The 21696-nt window shown below is 41.7% G+C and overlaps 2 protein-coding genes across 6 annotated transcripts in view; both read right to left on the bottom strand.

The window, feature by feature from the left end:
- Nucleotides 1-5090, bottom strand: part of LOC148902673 (radixin) — a 50381-nt gene extending 45291 nt beyond the window's left edge. The window contains exon 1 of the mRNA XM_089021383.1: nt 4885-5090. The gene's annotated coding sequence lies outside the window, so the exon portion shown is untranslated. The remainder of the gene's footprint in view (nt 1-4884) is intronic.
- Nucleotides 5091-6779: 1689 nt separating this feature from the next.
- Nucleotides 6780-21696, bottom strand: part of atp11a (ATPase phospholipid transporting 11A) — a 35075-nt gene continuing 20158 nt past the window's right edge. For 2 of the 5 annotated variants that reach the window (XM_089020871.1, XM_089020955.1), the window contains exons 11-31: nt 21219-21369; nt 20941-21138; nt 20743-20856; nt 20551-20610; nt 19821-19987; nt 19654-19725; nt 18682-18755; nt 18468-18571; nt 18191-18372; nt 17133-17381; nt 16042-16207; nt 15819-15921; nt 15546-15691; nt 15404-15463; nt 15204-15331; nt 13666-13801; nt 12672-12695; nt 11743-11808; nt 11576-11679; nt 11334-11499; nt 7732-9055 (exon numbers count right to left, since the gene is read on the bottom strand). In XM_089020871.1, the coding sequence (XP_088876997.1) occupies nt 8780-9055; nt 11334-11499; nt 11576-11679; nt 11743-11808; nt 12672-12695; nt 13666-13801; nt 15204-15331; nt 15404-15463; nt 15546-15691; nt 15819-15921; nt 16042-16207; nt 17133-17381; nt 18191-18372; nt 18468-18571; nt 18682-18755; nt 19654-19725; nt 19821-19987; nt 20551-20610; nt 20743-20856; nt 20941-21138; nt 21219-21369 (2746 nt within the window). In that variant the 3' untranslated portion in view covers nt 7732-8779. Of the gene's footprint in view, nt 7028-7731; nt 9056-11333; nt 11500-11575; nt 11680-11742; nt 11809-12671; nt 12696-13665; nt 13802-15203; nt 15332-15403; nt 15464-15545; nt 15692-15818; nt 15922-16041; nt 16208-17132; nt 17382-18190; nt 18373-18467; nt 18572-18681; nt 18756-19653; nt 19726-19820; nt 19988-20550; nt 20611-20742; nt 20857-20940; nt 21139-21218; nt 21370-21696 lie in introns of those variants that run through there. The other 3 variants (XM_089021195.1, XM_089021130.1, XM_089021043.1) reach the window with 3 other exon arrangements.

The following is a 21696-nucleotide window of genomic DNA, read 5'->3' as shown; positions in this document are numbered from 1 at the left end:
GTGTGTGTGTGTGTGTGTGTGTGTGTGTGTGTGTGTGTGTGTGTGTGTGTGTGTGTGTGTGTGTGTGTGTGTCTTTGAGTGTGTGTGAGTGAGAGAGTAGATGTTTTTGTGAAACAATATCCTAATCTCTGGTATGGAGTGGAGGGATTTGCTGTGTGAAAAAGAGCGAGAGACGGCCATGCCTGTTAGCGATAGCTTGGCTAAAGATTCCCACACACACACCCACCTCAGTGATCCACTTATGGACTGGCGGCTTGCGAGTCCGCACGTGTGTGTGCGTGTGTGTGTGTGTGTGTGTGTGTGTGTGTGTGTGTATTAGAGTTTTCTTGAACAAAAAAAAGTGACAGATTTTTCAATACGAGATTATATCGGAGATTAAAATCATGCTGGGTTCACTTTTTATCCTAGCACATTTTAACAGACAGATATTGTATACACAGTGATACCTCAGTTTACGAATTTAATTGGTTCCGAGAAAGTGTGTGTAAGGTAAAAAGTTCGTTTTCCAAACATTTATTTCCCATAAGAAACCATTAAAATGAGAATAATCTGTTCCGAGATCCCCATAAAACATAATTTTCTACACAACAAGCATTAAAACTACACCAAATAGACATTATTTTACGTATAAAAAATGTGCTATTGTATTGTAATTAAAGAAATACACTACAGTATAATATTTTTTTTTAATTGAGCCATCAGCTTCAGGGTTTGACTTCAACATGTACATTCCATACAAAATTTAGCACCGAAGCAATTTACGACCAAATTCACCTTACGAACAACCGCTCGCGACACATGCCGCTCTAAACTGGGGTACATTCCATCCAAAATATAGCACCCAAGCAACTTACGACCAAATTCACCTTATGAACGATCGCTCGCGACACTTCCCGTATATAAAATGGGGTACATTCCATACAAAATTTAGCACCGAAGCAATTTACGACCAAATTCACTTTACGAACGACCGCTCGCGACATATCCCACTCATAAACTGGGGTACATTCATACAAAATATAGCACTAAAAGCAACTTACGACCAAATTCACCTTACGAACAACCGCTCGCGACACTTCCCGTATATAAAATGGGGTACATTCTATACAAAATTTAGCACCGAAGCAATTTACGACCAAATTCACTTTACGAACGACCGCTCGCGACATATCCCACTCATAAACTGGGGTACATTCCATACAAAATATAGCACTAAAAGCAACTTACGACCAAATTCACCTTACGAACAACCGCTCGCGACATATCCCGTTCATAAACTGGAATACATTCCATCCAAAATATAGCACCCAAGCAACTTACGACCAAATTCACCTTATGAACGACCGCGATGAATTTGAACTCTGCGCTGCTTAGGCAACAGAAACTTTCTTTAAGTCGACAAGAAGGCGAAGGAGACGATTCACCGCAGAAGGAAGCCCAGACACAATGGAAGCATTCGTCCTTTCACCGCTAGGCTGTTATCATCCAAAAACAGGGATGCTCCGAACGCTTAAAAAAAAAAAAAAATCACATTTGAAGATGTATTAGTGCATCCCAAAAAAAAAACACTTGCTGCCAATATTGGGGTTTGTGCGTCAGTGTGTGTATATATGTGTGTGTGTGTGTGTGTGCGTAGCTTCTACCAAATTCTCTTAGCGAGCGTCGCTAAGGTGCTTTAGGCATGGGATTAGCTAAAGGCTCATCGCACATTCCCCGACTGATTAAGAGGAAGTACAAGACAAACAGGAAGTTTGAATGAAAGCATTTTAAAAAATAAAATAAACCGCAAAGGCCATTTAGGACAATGTGAAAAAAAGCAAACTAAAATGAGGACCAAGAAGGAAATCGGGGGCAGAGGTGAAGACGGGGGAAGAAGAGGAACAAAATGGTTGCCGATGGTTGCATCATCGTGCTCACCCCGTGGCGACATGATGGAGAGAATAAGCCGCATCATCGAGCCAAGCGTGGAGGCAGCCGCGGGTAAAAAAATAAAATGTCCAGGGGGACGCCACCTTACCACGGACGAGCTTGGAAAGCCTTCAGAGATGCGCGTCTCAATTTGTGTGAAGGCCCCGTCACGCAATCATACGTTTATTTTTGGCAGCTGTCAATCAACCTGACACACTATTGGAAAAATAAGATTCTCATGCAAAATAAATAAATAAACAACTGTCGGACTGCTGAAGAGAACACGCTTGCAAACAGTGGCGGATCATCAAGGCCTGCAAAGCCTTCTCTGCTGGCCTAAAAATATCTGAATCGCAGATTGATGTTAATTATATTTTGTCCATGACTTCTTATGAAATAATTTCTGATTATTATTATTAGTATTATATATTACTATTATTATTTTATATTACTATTATTATTTCATATTATTATTATTATTTCATATTATTATCATATTATTATTATTATTATTATTATCATCATTATTGGCATTTCCATATTTATTATCATTATAATTATTACTATTATTATTATTATTATTATTATTATTATTATTATTATGTGTACCTGAGAAATACATTTAGATTTTCAAATGTGTCAAAGTGAACAACAACATATCAAGAAGGTGAAAAGAAATGAAAAGATTCATGTGAACTGTTGCAGGCCTTTTGAAGGCCTTTTGAAGGCCTTGTGATTAAAAAAATTTTTTTTAATGTAAATTATTTTGACAACAAATATTTCCAGTGAGAGTCAAGAAAACAGTTTTATTTATATACTCTTATAAGTGGTGGACCATCAGGGCCTGCAAGGCCTTCTCTCCCGCCCTAAAAATATCTGAATCACAGACTATTGTTAATTATATTTTGTTCATTACTTCCTATTAAATAATTGCCAATTGTCTTTCAGCTTCCTTTCACTACTTTTCCCCTGTTGTGCTGCTTCCAGATGTGTGTTTTTGTATTTAAGCATTTAACCAATCAAATTTCAGCTATTATTTGTTACCAGGGTTAGAAATCGACCTGGACGCCTTCACAATCAGTTCTGCAGGCCTTGGAGCATCAAATGTGTCGATCAAAGCGTTGCTCTCGAAAAAAAATATCAGATGTCGAGTTGGCAACACCTTCTTGAAGGCTCTTTTCACTAGCTAGTAGTGACAAGAGCATACTGGCCAGAGCTAGCACACTGTATTGGAAGCGAGCTTCATTAGCAAATATATTGTGTTGATTTAATAACCAAGGAATTGTAAAGAAACAACACCCACACATTGACACAGTGGCACATGTACGCTCTCGTCTACTCTCGTATGCTGTACGAGTAAATCAAAGACGATGCTTCTGTAGCGACTTGAAGGCCCACACTAATGACTTCCATCATGGCTTCCTGCGGAGAAGGAGAAAGGCTAGAGAAGAAAGCCAGCGAGCACTTTCCCGCCTTGCCATTGTCATTCACCCCGCGATAGCTTTTAGTGTTTGCCTCCAACTTAGCGGCCCCGTGGAGGGGGTAGTACAGTCGGGTCAATTGTTCCTGAAAAATGTAACCCGATGTGGTGTCTAAGAGGCCAACGAACGCTTCAGTCAATTATAAACAGCCTCGTTGCCAATGCGGTGCAACGTTGATCTGCATCAGTCGACTCTTCACATATTTCCTGGTCAAGGAGCCAAAGTGTGTAGCACTGGATGATTTGGTCAACTTTCAAACTAAAAAAAATAACGCTTTTAGTTGCGCGGAAAATATAGCAATCAATCCATTTGTTGTGTACAAGTCATCATTTTACGCTTTTACTATCATAAATAACCCAAAATATAATAGCGACAAAATATAATTCACACTAGTCCGTAATTCAGATTTTTTTAGGCCTGCAGAGAAGGCCTTGCTTATGTGCATGCCGGGTGTCTTTTAGAGCTGCAAGTTATTTGGAAAGGGTGGTCCCCATAAGCATTGAAAACATGAAAATGCATGTCTGTGTGTGTGTGTGTGTGTGTGTGTGTGTGTCTGTGTGTGAATGTGTCTGTGTGTCCGTAATTCAGATTTTTAGGCCTGCAGAGAAGGCCTTGCTTGTGTGCATGCCGGGTGTCTTTTAGAGCTGCAAGTTATTTGGAAAGGGTGGTCCCCATAAGCATTGAAAACATGAAAATGCATGTCTGTGTGTGTGTGTGTGTGTGTGTGTGTGAATGTGTCTGTGTGTGTGTGTGTCCGTAATTCAGATTTTTTAGGCCTGCAGAGAAGGCCTTGCTTGTGTGCATGCCGGGTGTCTTTTAGCGCTGCAAGTTATTTGGAAAGCGTGGTCCCCATAAGCATTGAAAACATGAAAATGCATGTCTGTGTGTGTGTGTGTGTGTGTGTGTGTGTGTGTGAGAGAGAGTGCGCGCGTGTGTGTGTGTGTGTGTGTGTGTGTGTGTGTGTGTGCGTGCGTGCGTGCGTGTGTGTGTGTGTGTGTCCGTAATTCAGATTTTTTAGGCCTGCAGAGAAGGCCTTGCTTGTGTGCATGCCGGGTGTCTTTTAGAGCTGCAAGTTATTTGGAAAGCGTGGTCCCCATAAGCATTGAAAACATGAAAACGCATGTCTGTGTGTGTGTGTGTATGTGTGTGTGGGTGTGTCTCTGTGTGTGTGTTTCCGTAATTCAGATTTTTTTAGGCCTGCAGAGAAGGCCTTGCAGGCCCTGACGGCGCACCACTGGGTTTTGCCATGCAAAAACGACTGATATAAAAAAAGTACAGTGATATCTCAGCTCACGAACTTATTTGGTTCCCGGAAAGTGTGTGTAAGGTGAAAAGTTCATCTGCTGAACATTTATTTCCCATAAGAAACCACTAAAAATGAGAATAATCCCTTCCCAGGTCCCCATAAAACATAATTTTCGACTAAATAAGCCTTAAAAGTACACAAAATAGACCGTGCGTGTGGCTGCCGCTGCTCACCCACAGAAAAACTTACCCCAGAGCTTGTTCACAATGGACATCCTCCTCCCCCTTCGCTCTCGGCTTCAAGACGTGCTTGTGATTTTCTGGGATGGTATTTGAGTCTATTGTGTGTCAAGACAGTGATGCGTGTTGAAGACATGACAATCTTGAACTGATGGATGGGAAGAAGAAAAAAAGATGTTTCTGCACAATTTCCCTTGTTGGAGAAGAGCTGCCAAGGTTGACGTTCCTGCCAAGGAAGAAAGAAGACATTTTCTCCTGATTGAAAATAAAAATGAAGGGCAAACTTCACTTTTCATTGCAATGCATGGCCAATACGTCTCAATGCAATAGTGACGTGTAGTTCGCGAACGAGCCGGTTCTTAGAGCCGGATCTCTGAAGTGAAAGAACAGAGCCGGCTCCTAACTAGGAGCCGGAAATGGGAGCCGACTTTTTTTGTCCTCTATTCCCGGCCCCCGGTCTTCGGTTAAAGCCGCACGTGATTGCTCGATATCCGTGGTAGAAGAGGGAGGGGAGAATTACAGACACATTATTATTAGCTATCTATTAGCTAGCTAGCTTTTTGTCTATTTGAGTTACTTCCGGGTTGAGTGAATGATGGGGCGTGTGGCTGCCGCTGCTCACCCACAGAAAAACGTATCCTGTGACTGTAAAGTGACCTTGTGAGTTTGAAAGGCACTTATAAATGAAATGTATTACTATTATTATTATTATTATTAGCTATCTAGCTAGTTTTTGTCTATTTGAGTTACTTCAGGGTTGAGTGAACGCTGGCGCGTGTGGCTGCCACTGCTCACCCACAGAAGAACTTATCCTGGTGACCTTGAGAGTTTTGAAAGGCGCTTATAAATGAAATGTATTATTATTATTATTATTATTATTATTATTTCTCGTCATAGACTTGCCCAGATACATCCCTGATTTATTGTAGTGCCCTAAACTCCATCTTTCAGTGCTGACCTTTGACCCCAGATGGACAAAATCTGCACCCTCACCGTTTGGATGACTCCCGGCAAGGACGAGAGGAACTCAGAGATGGGCTGTGATGATCCAATCGGTCCAATACAGAACGTGGTAAAAGTACCTTTTTGTACTTGAGACTATTCCAGTACATTTTAGTGAATGATGTACTTGTGATGTATTTGAAAAACGTTCATATCTAGAAGCGAAGTACTGGGTAAAAAGGTAATGCTGAAACGGCACTACTGTGCTGCCCCTTAGTGGAAAACGGGTGAATTGCAGCAGAAAAATCAAAAGAATTGGGTTCGATTGGATTCGCCTTGTACAGTAATACATACATTGGCTTACGAACTTCATTGGTTCCCAGACAGAATGTGTAAGGCGAAAAGTGTGTATCCCAGAAATTAATTTCCCATAGGAAACCATTAAAATGAGATTTTTTTTTATTGTTGCAAAAGGAAAATCAAAAACAAAAATAAATATTAAGCATTATTCCGGAAACCATTTGTCTAAAACCTTTCAAAATAGTTCTTCGTTCTCCCCAAACCACTTCATTCGTGCCGTATCCAGACTATCGTACGATTGTAAATCAATTGATGTACCAATCTCGCTATCGGCATATGCCAATAATCGATACAAAAAGGTAAGCGTACTGCTTTTTCCCCACAAGCTAGCGACAACACAATTTAAAATAGTGACGCTCGTGTTAGAAATATATGATTTCAAAATAAAATCACAGTTTGTAACATTGGTCGACAGCATTTAAATCAGTCCTTGCAGCATATATACAAAATAAAAACCTGATTTACAAATAGTTACATAACACATAAGTTATCAAACGTTTTTTTTTGTGCGATTTGTTGGATCGGAATCCAATGTTGTTCGGATTGATATATATATATATATATATATATATATATATATATTGTATATATATATATATATATATATATATATATTTTTTTTTTGTTTACATTCACCCACACGTGTGCCCTGAATCGCGGAAATATCAGCGACACGAGGCACCTAAACAGGAAGCAGCTACAAATATCCGAAAGCAGTGACAAAAGGCTTTGAGTCAGAGACAACAGGTACACCGAAATACTTCTTCGGCTATGACGCGTGAACAGAATCCAAAGTTGCGATCACGTAGAATGGACCACATCGGCAATGGACGTTGCCATGGAGGCAACGGCTGGAGAGGATAGCGTGAAAGAAAACAGGAAAGGAAGACATTTTATGCACAAGCTTACCTGCCAACTTTTGAACGCAGAAAAGCCGAGTAATACGCCGGGGTCCAGGTTACTGCGCATGCGCAGTAAGCTGCCTGCATTTCCGCTTGTTGGCTTTTTTTTTTTAAATCATTTCAAATAATGTACGGCGTACTATAAATTTTATACGGGAATTGTAATCATTTATACCAGCAGCTATTAGCCAAAGTTGACCACTATGAAAATCAAATTACAAACTGGCGTCATTTTCACCTTTTCTTGAGCGGAAGTCTAACTCCTGGAAATGCTCGGGAGTATTCCTTACAAAACGACAGTAGTTTTATTTCACTTTTCACACTTTTTTTGTGGATTTTTCTACGGAAGATGCCATTACAGAACGATGATAAAAACGACGCTAACTTTTGAGTCTCGATTGCAGAAATGAGCTGTCACGGGATTCCAAGGAAAGACTGGTACTAGGCGCATGCGCAGTACACCTAAAGGAAGCTAAAGCTAGCACTGTTGTCAAGCTAGTTCAATAATAATAAATAATAATAATAATAATAATAATAATAATAATACTTGCCTCTGTGACTGTAATACTATATTGTGTCCTTGGCATTTTCTGTGTAGCTCTTGATTTATAATTGTATTTTATTTATTGTATTCTATTTTGCCTACGCTTGTCTGTGACTGTAAAGTGTCCTTGAGAGCTTTGAAAGGCGCTTAAAATGTAATGTATTATTATTATTATCATTTTGACGATTTTGGATTTATTGTTTTGATTGGAAACCATAATTTTCATTATTAACCCGTAACCCGGAATGGGATAATGAAAACAGTAGTTTTTCCGGCAAAGCCGGAGTAGTTGGCAGGTATGCACAGGGTCAAAGTTCAGCAAAAAAAATCTCGTGTGTGAGCAAAATTTCACCATAACAGGCATGGTGGTCAGCTGTCGTCTTGATGATGTCACATTGTCATTTTCCACCGCCGGTAAATATGAGCGCTGTATGTAGAATTCACTCCACAACATCAAAGGCAACGAGACAGCTAGCAAAGTAGCACAACGACCACTGCCGGTAGGAGGATATTCTTTGGGAAAAAAGGGGGGCACGACAGAAGGTTGACTAGTTAACGGCCGACCGGCAGGATACGAACATGCTATTGGAATGTTTACCACACAAAGGCAAAACACAAGACAGGCGGAAATAGACGTTAGATGCTAGCTAGACGAGGGACAGGGCAAAGTCTACAAGACAAAGGCCTCTGCCCTTCAGACAACTGCCTTACGGTGTGGCGCTGTGTCCTACAAAGTGTTTCTGGACAATGCGTTTGCACGCAGGGAGGACCACTTTGTCCTAAAAAAGACAGATCACACGGACGGTGAGAAGGAAGGAAGGAAGATGTTTGCTCAGGGGCCAGAGATGCTCATCATCCAAATTTCAGTCTGCATAGAAGACAAAGGCTGCTTAAGCATCAAAATACTAGAAGAAACTAAAACCCCTCCCCACAAATCCCCACGACCCAATTGCACTTCACAATTAAAGGGCCGGTACGCAGGATTCCAGTGATAATATTGAGCTGCAAAGCCGCGACGGGCGAATGTCGTCCTCTCCCATCGCCATCCCACAATACTTTGCTTCCGTTTCTCCAGACATCGGCTAATTAGCTTAGCACAACTCCACTCGGAAGCCATTTCGGTCCATTGGAACAGCATTCGATGACACTTTTTAAAATCAGACCAAGGTCTCCGGTCCAGATCTACTGAAGGCCCGCTTTGAGGTGCGCTTGACATCGTAGAATCCCAGCAGGGGGGGCGCAAAGGTGCTATAATCTGGGGGCCTCTGCCAGCGTGTCACCATGGCTTTCTTGGCGAAAGGTTCAGACCTTGTCGGGTTGGGCGAGTTCCTGTTGATGCCGGAACCTCGGCGGCCGCCGGCGTTGGAGGCAGCGTGGATGGACGACAGGGGGGTGAACTCGGAAAGCTGACCCTGGTATACTTTATCGGCGTTCTGTGTGAGGATCGGAAAACAGAGAAAACTATTCAATATACACTGATACCTTGGCTGACGAACTTAATTGGTTCCCAGACAGAGTGTGTAAGGCGAAAAGTGTGTATCCCCAAAATTACTTTCCCATAGGAAACCATTAAAATGAGTATAATCCGTTCCACTGCGAGGCTAATAAAGGCAAATCTAATCCAATCCAATCCAGATCCCCATAAAACATAATTTTCTACTTTCTAATTTTCTAAGCCGTAAAATTACACAAAAAATACCTTATTTTATGTATAATAAATGTGCTATGGTATTATAATTAAAGAAATAAACTACTATATAATAAAGTCATTTTATTTACCTTTGTGATGGTGGTTGGTGGCTTGATGGAATGATCCCTTGTACATACTTTCTCTGCGATAATTTTACCTTGTTCATCATCATTTGTGTTCGGTTTAGCTGGGTTGATAGCTTTTTGCATCAAGTGTACAGATCTACTCTTCAAATTCTAAAGATGACTTGTGTGGGTTATTTGTGGAGCCTGATTCATGGTAATTTTAACCTTGCAGTCTACACTCTGCTTTTGAAATATCAAAGTTGAAACGAGTCCAAATTTCACTGTTTTCTATCCATTTTCTCACTCTCTCTCTGTTGTCTGCCTGTCTCTTTAATGTTTAAACCACCTCCCCTCACTGCTGCGTTCTTGACCAATCACGTGGCTTTAACCGAAGACTGGGGGGGGGGGGGTGGAGGACAAAAAAAATGTCGGCTGCCATTTTCTTTTTGGGAGAACGACTTCACTCTCTCTCTGCCTGTAATTTTTTTTTTAGGCCAGCCAGCCATTTTTGAGTGAAAATGACAAAAACCCTGGCACTGGAGTGGCCACATTTTTTATGCACATCATCTGGCAGTGAATGAGTGAATGAGAATGAACAAACCATGCACATCGAAACACAAGTGTTGACCCCAAAGATCCAAACATGCACAACCACCTGCTAGTTAAGTTTGAACTGCATTCATGTAAGAAAAAAAAGGAATTTTATTAGCAAAAGACACCCCACTCCACACCCACACAAACCCACACAATGTAGCTTTACCATGCTGAAGCCCTTCTAGGCTTGCGTGACAGCTAGCCCACCTAGCAAGGAGTCAGAACTCAGGCAGGCTTGGGCCTCCTCATAAGATCTACTATCCGTCACATGCTGCAACCACGAACATATATCACAACCACAGGTTGAGCAATACATTTGTCGCAACTGAATTCAAACATGACTTCGGTTTCATGCAAACAAAAAAAGGAACAGGGTGGTGAAAGAGGAAAGTGAAAGAGGGTTGAAAGGAAAAGCAGCGGACGGGTCACCTCAGGGGGGGTAGGATTAGAAACTGATTCTGCTGGAGGTCTGAGACAGCATAAAGATGGTGGAAGGCTGAGAGGCAAGGCATCGACGTTTCATCTGCCAGGTGGGGGGGCAGAATTTCAGGTTTGGGGGGTTGGGAAGGAAGAGCCAGGAGGTTAGGTGATAAGGAAAGGGCAGAAAGGTCACAGCTCAGATCACTTAAAGGATGTTCTATGCTTAGTCAACATGTGTTACTCGAATACACAATTGAAGCACAGACAACCTGGGGTCAATCTGAGGTCAACAGACACAGCAAGTTAAGGTGTCATCTTCATCTAGGAGATCTGTCCTTGGACAGAATTTAGGACTTGGGATACTCCTTTATCACCGAAGCAATTTACGACTTAAAACTCCTTCACAGGAAGAGCTCATTAGCCAGGTTACAAATTTATCAATGTTTGAGACAATGTTTTATTGCTTACAGCTGTTCGCGCTCAGAACGTTCCAGGGGCGTGGTATTCTAATCAAGAAAATTATGTTTTACTCATGTATCACTAAAATGTGCATATACTCTCAATAAATAGCTTGGCAGAGGGCTGAATAATTCAGGCGTTTGTCATGAATGGGTACGTCTCCTACCGGCAGTAAAGACAATCTTTCTGGGTTCGAGTCTTTGTCCACAGTGTCCGATCAAACGTCTCTGACAAAGGCGCACTGGCGTATAAGGCACAGTCATTTTTTTTTTAAAGAAAATCAAGGTTCTGGGTGCACCTTATAAACCGGAAAATACAGTAGTCACTTTCATCTTTTGACCCACAGCCACCGATTTCACACGACTTTGCCACAGTATTACCAAACTTGAAATCACACAATTATTGCTTCAAACCAATCTGCTCAATCAGGGGAAAAGGAAGATGTTACTCGCGCATGACTCCAGCAACGACTGCTGAGCTTACCTGTATACGTTCAGTGGTCGTAGGCCAAAGACACCTCCAGATGACCTTTTTTAGCACATCTGGCAAAAGACTGGCTGTAATCAACAGTACTATGCTAAGCCACGCGGGACCACTGGACAACATCTGCATGAAGACGTAGTACATCCTTTGATAGTTGAGGAAGGGCCTGCGGGACACCAGACCATGTCAATCAGAGAGAACATTACAGAGTCAAATGAGGACTGAAGGACCAAAACGCCTACCAGATGATTCCTCCCCATAGTAGAGAGAACACCACGAAGAAGATAAGTGAGCCCCATATTACAAAATGGTTGATCCAGGTCCAGTAAAGCGTATCGAGGGCTAACTGGAGGCGGACAAAGACATGTTGTCAATGTGGCTGAGCGCAACTTGCGTGGATACGGGCTACCTTGAACGTCACGATGAAGACCAGGGCTGTAAAGACCAGTGTCCCAAAGGTCCAGTTTCCAAACATCTGTCAGGAGAAGAATAATCAAAAAAAAAACTAGCGTTGTTGTTTGCTACCTGAAATCATTTTGATTTTGCAAAAACAAACGCTGTATAGTAAAACCTCAAAAAAATATCATTGGCGAATGTGCGTAAAGTCAACATGAGTCAATCAATCGACAGATGGTGAGTAGCGACATGAGGGAGGAACAATGGAGGAACGAACAACTTGAGTATCTTGTCACCCTTCAAGCATCCGCCCATGTTTTACAGATAATACAATGGCTCCTCGGTTTATGAACACCTTGCCTTACGAATTTTTCGTTTTACGAACGTTAAATTTATGAAAATTAAACCTTGGAATACGCACTACTTTTCGGGATACACATGGAGCGCCGCCCCACCATGGCTGGCGGTGTAATCTTCCGCGCAAGAACTACAAAGCACACGACCAAACAGCGCCCCAGCCGGCCTACCTTTGCACACCCCCTTTCACTGAGTGCACACGTCGATCGTCTTCATGGATTTTTTACAGTTACATTTGCTGTTTTGGGACCGAAAAAGACCACACCACAGGCTCGTGTTCAGCCGAATCAGACACAAAATAAAATTACAGTCGAGGAGAAGAAGGAGATCATTGAGAAACATGAATGAGGTGTGTGTTGCAGTTCAATTTGTTGCAGTTTTAGCACACTTTAAGTCATTTTTATTAGTGTTTTTCATTTGACTAAAATATCAGCCACACATGCTGATAGTTTTGGGTATTTTAGATGCTATAAAACGTTTTTCTGATGTCAGTTCGGAAACAAAAAAATGGTGTCGGTTGTCCTTTAATGGATGGTTCTGTATGAGGCAATGTGAGTGCTGATTGTGAGTCATGGGCACGCTTACCATCTGTGTGTTGGTTGTCATTAGCTGGGAGAAGCATAAAGAAAAGGCAACAGAAAGGTAAGAAGAGAACAAAACAAAGGCCAGAAAAAGAAAATCATAACAGCTGAAACACAGTTTGGCGGCAGGGGGGAAAAAAAAAACAACTAATAACACAGAACTGATGCAAAGAGAAATCACCAAGAAGCCGACAAAGTTTGTAGGATAGTAACGCTGGCCAATAATGAAGAGCAACAAGACAGATGGTGGTGACATTTGAGAAGACAGTCGAAAAGCTCGGACATCTAACACCCATCTGGCATGACAGCAGATCAAGCCATGACACTAAAACGAAGATTAAACTCGTTGAAACTCTAAATTGTTTCTGACTTGTGTCATGACCTTGGACTACATACCATTATTCCATTCTCTTTCCACATTGTTATTATAATGCATATGTGGAGCATGTCGCGGCTCGGAATTGAAGCGGAGTTAGGTGGGAATGGAGATCTGAGAGAATCTATTTTCATCAATGGATGCTACGGCTTCGTGTTTGCTTTATACATTTAACTTGTAGCAGACGTGCACATTTCACTGTGACGTCCCGATCCACTGGTGAAAAGGACGCTTTGATCCTCTGCTTTTTCATCTAGAGATGCCTCATACACTAAAGAGGGTACAGAAAGTGCTTAAGATTGAATGACTTTGTCCTTGTGATGTCATATTATTTTGTTATTTTGACTTCAAGATGGCGCCGCGAGAGTGGCTGCCTTTACAGCAGCTCCTGTGTTTTGTTTTTCTACTTCTTCCTTTCCTCTTCCTTCCATAACTTTGCTGCTGTGAAATGTAAATTCCTCCACTACGAGACTAATAAAGGCTAATACAATCCAATTATTATTATTGTTATTATTATTATTATAAAAATATTATTATTATTATTAATATTACAATTATTATTTTAATGAGAACTCACACTAGACTAAACCAAGTGTGTTATTGTGTACACGGCTGTCGCTACCTGTCCGTTGCTGGTAAAGGTGGTGTTGTCAAACAGGAAGTAAGCACCAAAGAACATCACAATGGCATCATATACACCTAAGAGAGTCCAATAAATGAAGGAGGGCCACCGTAGTAATGAGTTCTTGGCGATGTCCCTGTGAAGGTCAAGATAAACCGTGAACGTGAGTTAAAAACAACATCTACAGGTACTCATCGATACTTCATTGTCTCCAGACGCAGAAGGTCCATATCAGGATTTGATGAGGTCATTGGAGAGAGCTATTTTTGATTTAGAATACGGTAAACTGATGAACTGTATTTGAATACAGTTCATCCAGTTTACTGTATTCTACGGAACGGTTACTGTTATGTCAGAAATGACTGGACAATGGCAACACTTTAAAACCGAAGCAAATACAGTAATTCAAAGTGAAATTGGAAAGTAGATTTTCGGACCAAGAAAAAGGTGGTAGTAACAAATTACAGTCAATATATGATTATTTATGATCTGCAAAGTGGTCATGAGAAAACATGAAAATGTGTGTGTGTGTGTGTTTGATCCGAAAAGTGGTCCCCAGAAACCATGAAAACACGTATGTGTGTGTGCGTGTTTGTGTAAGTGATGATCTGAAAAGTGGTCCCCAGAAAACATAAAAACACGTTAGTGTGTGTGTTTTTGTAAGTGATCTGAAAAGTGGTCTCCAGAAACCGTGAAAACACATACGTGTGTGCGGTTTGATCTGAATAGTGGTCCCTAGAAAACCTGAAAACACATACGTGTGTGGGGTGTGTGTTTGTATCAGTGATCTGAAAAGTGGTCCCCAGAAAACCTGAAAACACATGTGTGTGTGGTTTGATCCGAAAAATGGTCCCCAGAAAACATGAAAACACGTGTGTGTGTGTGTGATCTGAAAAGTGGTCCTCAGAAAACATAAAAACACGTAAGTGTGGTTTGATCCAAAAAATGGTCCCCAGAAAACATGAAAACACAAATGTGCGTGTGTGTGTGTGTGTGTTTGGTTTCATCTGAAAAGTGGTGCCCAGAAAACATGAAAATACAAATGTGTGTGTCTGTGTGTGTGTGTGTGGTTGTGTCAGTGATCTGAAAAGTGGTCCCCAGAAAATATGAAAACACGTATACAAATGTGTGTGTCTGTGTGTGTGTGTGTGTGTGTGGTTGTGTCAGTGATCTGAAAAGTGGTCCCCAGAAAATATGAAAACACGTATGTGTGTGTGTTTGGTTTGATCTGAAAAGTGGTGCCCAGAAAACATGAAAACACAAATGTGTGTGTCTGTGTGTGTGTGTGGTTGTGTCAGTGATCTGAAAAGTGGTCCCCAGAAAACATGAAAACACAAATGCGTGTGTGTGTGTTTGGTTTGATCTGAAAAGTGGTCCCCAGAAAACATGAAAACACAAATGTGTGTGTGTGTGTGTGTGTGTGTGTGTGTGTGTGTGTGTGTGTGTGTGTGTGTGTGTGTGTGTGTGTGTTGTTGTCACTCAGAAAGCACCAATGTCAGATGAGCAGAGTCAGTAAGTCAATTACGGCGAGCTCCAACCTGTACAGGGACGGGTCCTTCTTCAAGATGTCCATGTTGACGTGCTGTTCGATGAGACTGTAGACCAAAATGGGCAGGGAAGTGAAACTGATGTTGTACAGTGTCAAGTAGGCTGTATCATAGAGTGGCTGAAAGTGAAGAGAAATTCCATGAGTGAGACATTTGTGGCTTCAGCTGCGCTAGTGCGAGTGCACCTCTACCTGTTGTGAGAAACCACAGAAAAACTGGTAGAGGAACTGCGGGAAAATGAAGCAGACATTCTGCGGGAAAGAAAAAGCAGAAACCGGGTGGGTCTATCCTGCATCTTTCATGAATATAACACGGAATCTACACCAAAGGTACCTTGTAAAAGAAGTACTGTACAAGTTCAGAGATGCGTATGTAGTAGTAATGTCCATGAACGAGGAGAATCTTCTTCAGGTGTTTGAATTTGGGAATGGCGTAGTCGCTGTTCCTCACCGCCTGACGTCCCTCTTTACCCATGATACCTAAGTGACAAGGTCAGTTACAGGTACTATCCGGCTAGACTTACGACGAGTTCGTAAGCCAAGGGGTTCGTAAGCCGAGGTATCACTGTATTTGGTACCGTGAAATGCTCCGATATTTGAAATTTACCGATGCCAACGTGAGCTTCGAGGATCATGCTGACATCATTGGCTCCGTCTCCAACGGCAAGTGTGATTGGGTGCTCCTTGGAGGTTTTGATCAGCTTCACAATCTAGAAAGGGGCAAAAATCAGAATACAACACCTCCTTTACAAGTGTCAACCTTTCCTCCTCTATTTTAGAAAATAAAAATCGGTCAATTTCGACACAAAGGTTGTGCCTTGGTACCGTACCTGCGCTTTCTGGAGCGGTGCCATTCGACAGCAGAGGACGGCGCTGCAGTTGCGGCAAATTTCTAAGAAAATCTCTTTGTAGTTTCCCGAGTTGGAGTCCTTCATTACCGTCGACAGAGTTGCTCCGTCAATGATGAGGCCATAGTCCAGGTAGTCACCCGATAAACTGCAGTCACAATTCCGCAAGATCACACTCGGTGTGCTACCTATGCGACTTCCAGCTGCTATACAGTGGCTTACGATCTTAATTGGTTCCCAGACAGAGTGTGTCAGGAGAAAAGTGTGTATCCCAAAAAATAATTCCACATAGCAAACCATTAAAATGAGAATAATCCATTCCCAGGTCCCCATCAAACATAATTTTCTACTTTTAAGCCTTAAAACTACACAAAATTACCTTATTTTATGTATAATAAATGTGCTATGGTATTATAATGAAAGAAATAAACGGTACTGTATAATAAAGTGGTTTTATTTACCTTTGTGAATGGTCGTTGATGGCTTGATGGAATGGAGTGGCCGCTTTCACCAGCATTAAAAACTTGAGAGGAACGTAGCCTTCTTTCGCCATCTTGAGGAATGATCCCTTGTAGGTGCTTTCTCTGCGATAATTTTATCTTGTTCCTCATCAATTGTGTTCTGTTTAGCTGAGTCGGTAGCTTTTAGAATCAAGTGTACAGATGGCTTTTGCTGTTTTTTTGTGGAGCCTGATTGATGGGATATTTTAACCTTGCAGTCTACACTCTGCTTTTGAACTATCAAAGTTGAAACGAGTCCAAACGAGTTCACTGTTTTCTATCCATTTTATCACTCACTGTGTTCTTGACCAATCACGTGGCTTTAACCGAAGACTGGGGGCGGGAAATAGAGGAGAAAAACAGTCGGCTGCCATTTTCTTGTTAGAAGAACGGGCTCGTTCGCCAACGACAAATCACTCATTGTGGCGTTCCGTGTGTATCCCAAAAAATAGTTTGTATGCCAAGGTTTTCATAAATGTAGCGTTCGGAAACCGGAAAGTTCGTAAGCCAAAGGGTTCGTAAACCGAGGTATCACTGTACTTCCAAAAATCAGGGACATATTTTAAAACACACCCAGAAATGTCCCTGCTCATGCCGCCATGCTGCCTGAGGACGGTTCTGCTCAGATCAAACAGGACATCGTGAAGACTCTGCTCTTCTGTGCGCTTGGTGGTCAGCTCCAGGATCTGCGTGTTGCGGTGGAAGAGCTTGCTGGCGTAGCAAGTGGCGGCTGCCGTCTCCATCTTGTCGCCGGTCAGCACCCAAACCTTCATTCCAGCTTTGTGCAGGGACTCAATGGTGTCTGCTGCTTTTTCTTGGAGTCTGCAAAGGTCGAGTTTTGGTCCAAGACGTTGGTTATCTATCTATTAGCTACCTACTAGCTGGATAGCTAGCTTTCTATCTGTATTTAATAGTGACATTCACTGTATTAGCTAACTAACTAGCTATAAGCTATAGAGCTTTCTAGGTGGCTAGCTATCTAGCTACCTATCTGTTAGGCTATCTATTAGCTATCTACTAGCTGGCTAGCTAGCTTTCTATCTGTATTTAATAGTGATATTCAGTGTATTAGCTAACTAACTATCTAGTTATTAGCTATTGAGCTTTCTAAGTGGCTAGCTATCTGTTGGTTATCTATTAGCTATCTACTAGCCTGCTAGCTACCTTTCTATCTGTATTTAATGGTGAAATTACGTGTATTAGCTAACAAACTATCTAAATATTAGCTTTCGAGGTGGCTAGCTATCTAGCTAGCTATCTGTTGGCTATCTATTAGCTATCTACTAGCTGACCGGCGAGCTTTCTATCTGTATTTAATAGTGACATTCAGTGTATTAGCTAACTAACTATCTAGTTATTAGCTATTGAGCTTTCTAAGTGGCTAGCTATCTGTTGGTTATCTATTAGCTATCTACTAGCCTGCTAGCTACCTTTCTATCTGTATTTAATGCTGAAATTACGTGTATTAGCTAACAAACTATCTAGCTATTAGCTAATGAGCTTTCTAGGTGGCTAGCTATCTAGCTAGCTATCTGTTGGCTATCTATTAGCTATCTACTAGCTGGCCGGCGAGCTTTCTATCTGTATTTAATAGTGACATTCAGTGTATTAGCTAAGTAGCTATCACCTACCTGTCTTCTACGGCGGTGGCTCCTAGCAGGATGAGGTCTTTCTCAATCACGTCATAAGCCTCCGCCAGACGTTTCTCCCTGTCCTGTAGTGCCAACTTGGCTCGACTCAAAAGTAAGCACACCTCCTGGTACTGCGCCGGACTGAGCGGCCGGTATGCCACGCACAGCGTTCGAAGACCCTCCTTGGAGGAAATTCAGTTGGCAGATGATGAATTCAGAAGTGATAGATCGATATCAGGTGGATTTTTGTTTTTGTGTATTGCGAGTCTAGTCTCACCACGGCATTGTGCTCCACCCGAGCTCGGACTTGATCGACCTTGCCTGATATCACTCTTGGGAAGATGGAGGAGTCTGCCCCTTTGCAGAATAGGTACAGCTCACCTATGGATGGGCAAATCAAAAAAACAAAAACAAAAAAAAAAACGTATAAAATGGATTAAATATGTCAATGTGATGATGAGGTAAACCAAAATAGAATATCTTGATTTTACCGCTACTGGCCCTGACAATGACGCTCATCCTCCTTCTGACAGAGTCAAAGGTCAGAACTTCCAGGAGTTCAAATCTGATTGGAGGGTGAGGATGGGGGAGGGGGGAAAACGACATTGGATGCAATTATTATTATTATTATTAATAATAATAATATAAATAATACATTTCATTTATAAGCGTCTTTCAAAACTCTCAAGGTCACTTTACAGTCACAGGATACGTTTTTCTATGGGTGAGCAGCGGCGGACACACATGCCAGCGTTCACTCAACCCGGAAGTTAATAGATAGAACGCTAGCTCGCCAGCTAGTAGATAGCTAATAAATAGACACCCAGGTAGCTCTATAGCCTATAGCTAGATAGTTACTTAGCTAATACACTGAATGCCACTATAAAATACAAATAGAAAGTTAGACAGCCAGCTAGTAGATAGCTAATAGATAGCCAACAGATAGCTAGCCACCTAAAAAGCTTTATAGCTAATAGCTAGATAGTTAGTTAGCTAATACACTGAATGTCACTATTAAATACATATAGAAAGCTAGCCAGCAAGCTAGTAGATAGCTAATAGATAGCCACCTAGAAAGCTCTATAGCTTATAGCTAGTTAGTTAGCTAATACACTGAATGTCATTATTAAATACAGGTAAAAAGCGAGCCAGCCAGCTAGTACATAGCTAATAGATAGCCAACAGATAGCTAGCTGGATAGCTAGCCACCTATAAAGCTCTAGAGCTAATAGCTAGATAGTCAACTCCAAGCTAATTTTGTGTTGTGTCATATTATTAGTTTTTTTGTCTTCAAGATGGCGTTGCGAGAGTGGCTGCCTTTACAGCAGCTCCTGTATATTTGTTTTTCTATTTCTTCCTTTCCTTTCCTCTTACTTTTATCCCTTTGCTGGCTAAACCAATTATTAGTCCTGCAGAGAAACTGAAATATATATTTTTAAAAAGTATCAAGAAGGTAAACTAACCTCTCAATCTCTTCCTCTCGGTTCAGGATCTCCATGTGACTGTCTTTGAGTCTTAGATACGTGAAGCCAAGTCTAGGGCAAAACAAAAATATTGCATGCAATGCGCATATTTTAAATAAAGATCCTGAAATATTTTGAATCGAAGGATGTATGTGCATGTTGGCCACCTCTTCATTCCCTCGACAAGCGCCACCTCATCCGGAGACGACGAGATGTAGAAGGAAGTGGACTTGCCATGGTGGATCCCCTGCTTGATGCCATCGACCGTCTCCTCCTCTTTCACTTGCACAGTGTGGCATAAGCACAGCGCACGGAAAAACAACTCCTCGCGCTCCTGTTGGTTTTGACAGGCAACACGAGTACAGTGATACCTTGGCTTACGAACAGAGTGTTTAAGGCGAAAAGTGTGTATCCCAAAAATTAATTTCCCATAGGAAACCATTAAAATCAGAATAATCCGTTCTCAGGTCCCCATAAAAGATAATTTTCTACTTTCTAATTTTCTAAGACTTAAAATTACCTTATTTTATGTATAATAAATTTGCTATGGTGTTATCATTAAAGAAATAAACTGTACTGTATAATAAAGACATTTTATTTATCTTTGTGACGGTCGTTTATGGCTCGATGGAATGGAAACGTAAAATATAGCTATATGCCGAGGAATCTTTGTAAAATACGCTCAGTGGAAGTCATTTGAAGTGATTTTGTCTGGAGCGTCAGTTGTCCTTTAAACCTACTTATATAAGCCATAAACATACATCCCATACTAAATATAGCACTGAATCAACTTACGAACAAATGCGCCTTCCGAACGACTGTCCGGAACGTATCTCGTTCGTAAGTTGGGGAGCGTCTGTACTGCGGACAAAACAGTCGACACGTGGCTTCACTTACCCTGGCCTCAGGACCTGGTGATGTGTCAATCATGTCCATGCTATCTGCACCGGGCAAAACCTAAATACACAAAAATAGGAATGCAGGAAGTAAGGGATCCTGGAATTAATTGTAATTATTAGAATGATTATTATGATTATTGATTTCACTATCATTTGATGAAAACAAAACACACAAGGGTTGTATGGTCACCTGTCCATTACAGATCGCTTGGGCGACATAAACATGTCCATCCACACAACACTCGATAAACTCCATGTTGTTCTCCGTCAGCGTCCCCGTCTTATCAGTAAACACATACTCCACCTGGAGAGAAGATTTCAAGGCTACATCGATCAACATGCTAACTGGAGAAATGCTATCACACAAAACGGCAAGACAACGGAGAACCTGTCCCAGTTCTTCATTAAGGTCTGACGTGTTGACCACGGCTCTCTCGCCAAGCTCTTGGTCAAACATCTCATCATCCCACATCATGAAATAGGAACCCAAGAACTTCTGCATCTCCACCGTGACGTACATGGAAACGGGGATAATGTAGTTGAATAGGACCATGAAGGCCAGGAAGTCTGTGAAGGCCCTGATCACCTGCAGAGGCATGAGGAGACGGTGAGAAGTGTTCAAAAAACGTCAAGATCAAGAAATAAGCGGTAGTGTGATAGACTCACAATGTTTCTCTGCCTCTCTGCTTCAGTTCTCTGATCGTACCAGGGCTCGTCTCTGATTGGGTCAGCCTGCCACGCATATTTTAGCACTGTGTTGACAAAGGCCTTGCTGATGAGAATGCATAGGTAGACCACCAAATAGGCGTTCATTGACCTGCCAATACAAAACCGGTTAAATCACCAGACTAATTAAATCCTCTGCACAAAATGTGTTTGGATATCCAAGCCAATGTACAGTGATACCTCGGTTTACGAACCATTAGCTTACGAACCTTTCAGTTTACGAACGTTACATTTATGAACATTTTACCTTGGCATACAAACTATTTTTCGGGATACACACGGAGCGCAACAATGGGTGATGTGACGTTGGCGAACGAGCCCGTTCTCCTACCAACAACATGGCGGACTGTTTTTGTCCTCCATTCCCCGCCCCCAGTCTTTGGTTAAAGCCACGTGATTGGTCAGGAATGCAGCAGTG

This window comes from Hippocampus bargibanti, linkage group LG01 (genome assembly GCF_051943395.1).
Source record: "Hippocampus bargibanti isolate YZ-2025 linkage group LG01, ASM5194339v1, whole genome shotgun sequence".
NCBI classification, from domain to species: domain Eukaryota; kingdom Metazoa; phylum Chordata; class Actinopteri; order Syngnathiformes; family Syngnathidae; genus Hippocampus; species Hippocampus bargibanti.
The sequence above is the reverse complement of the archived record's forward strand: the minus strand, read 5'-3'. Positions and strand labels throughout refer to the sequence as shown.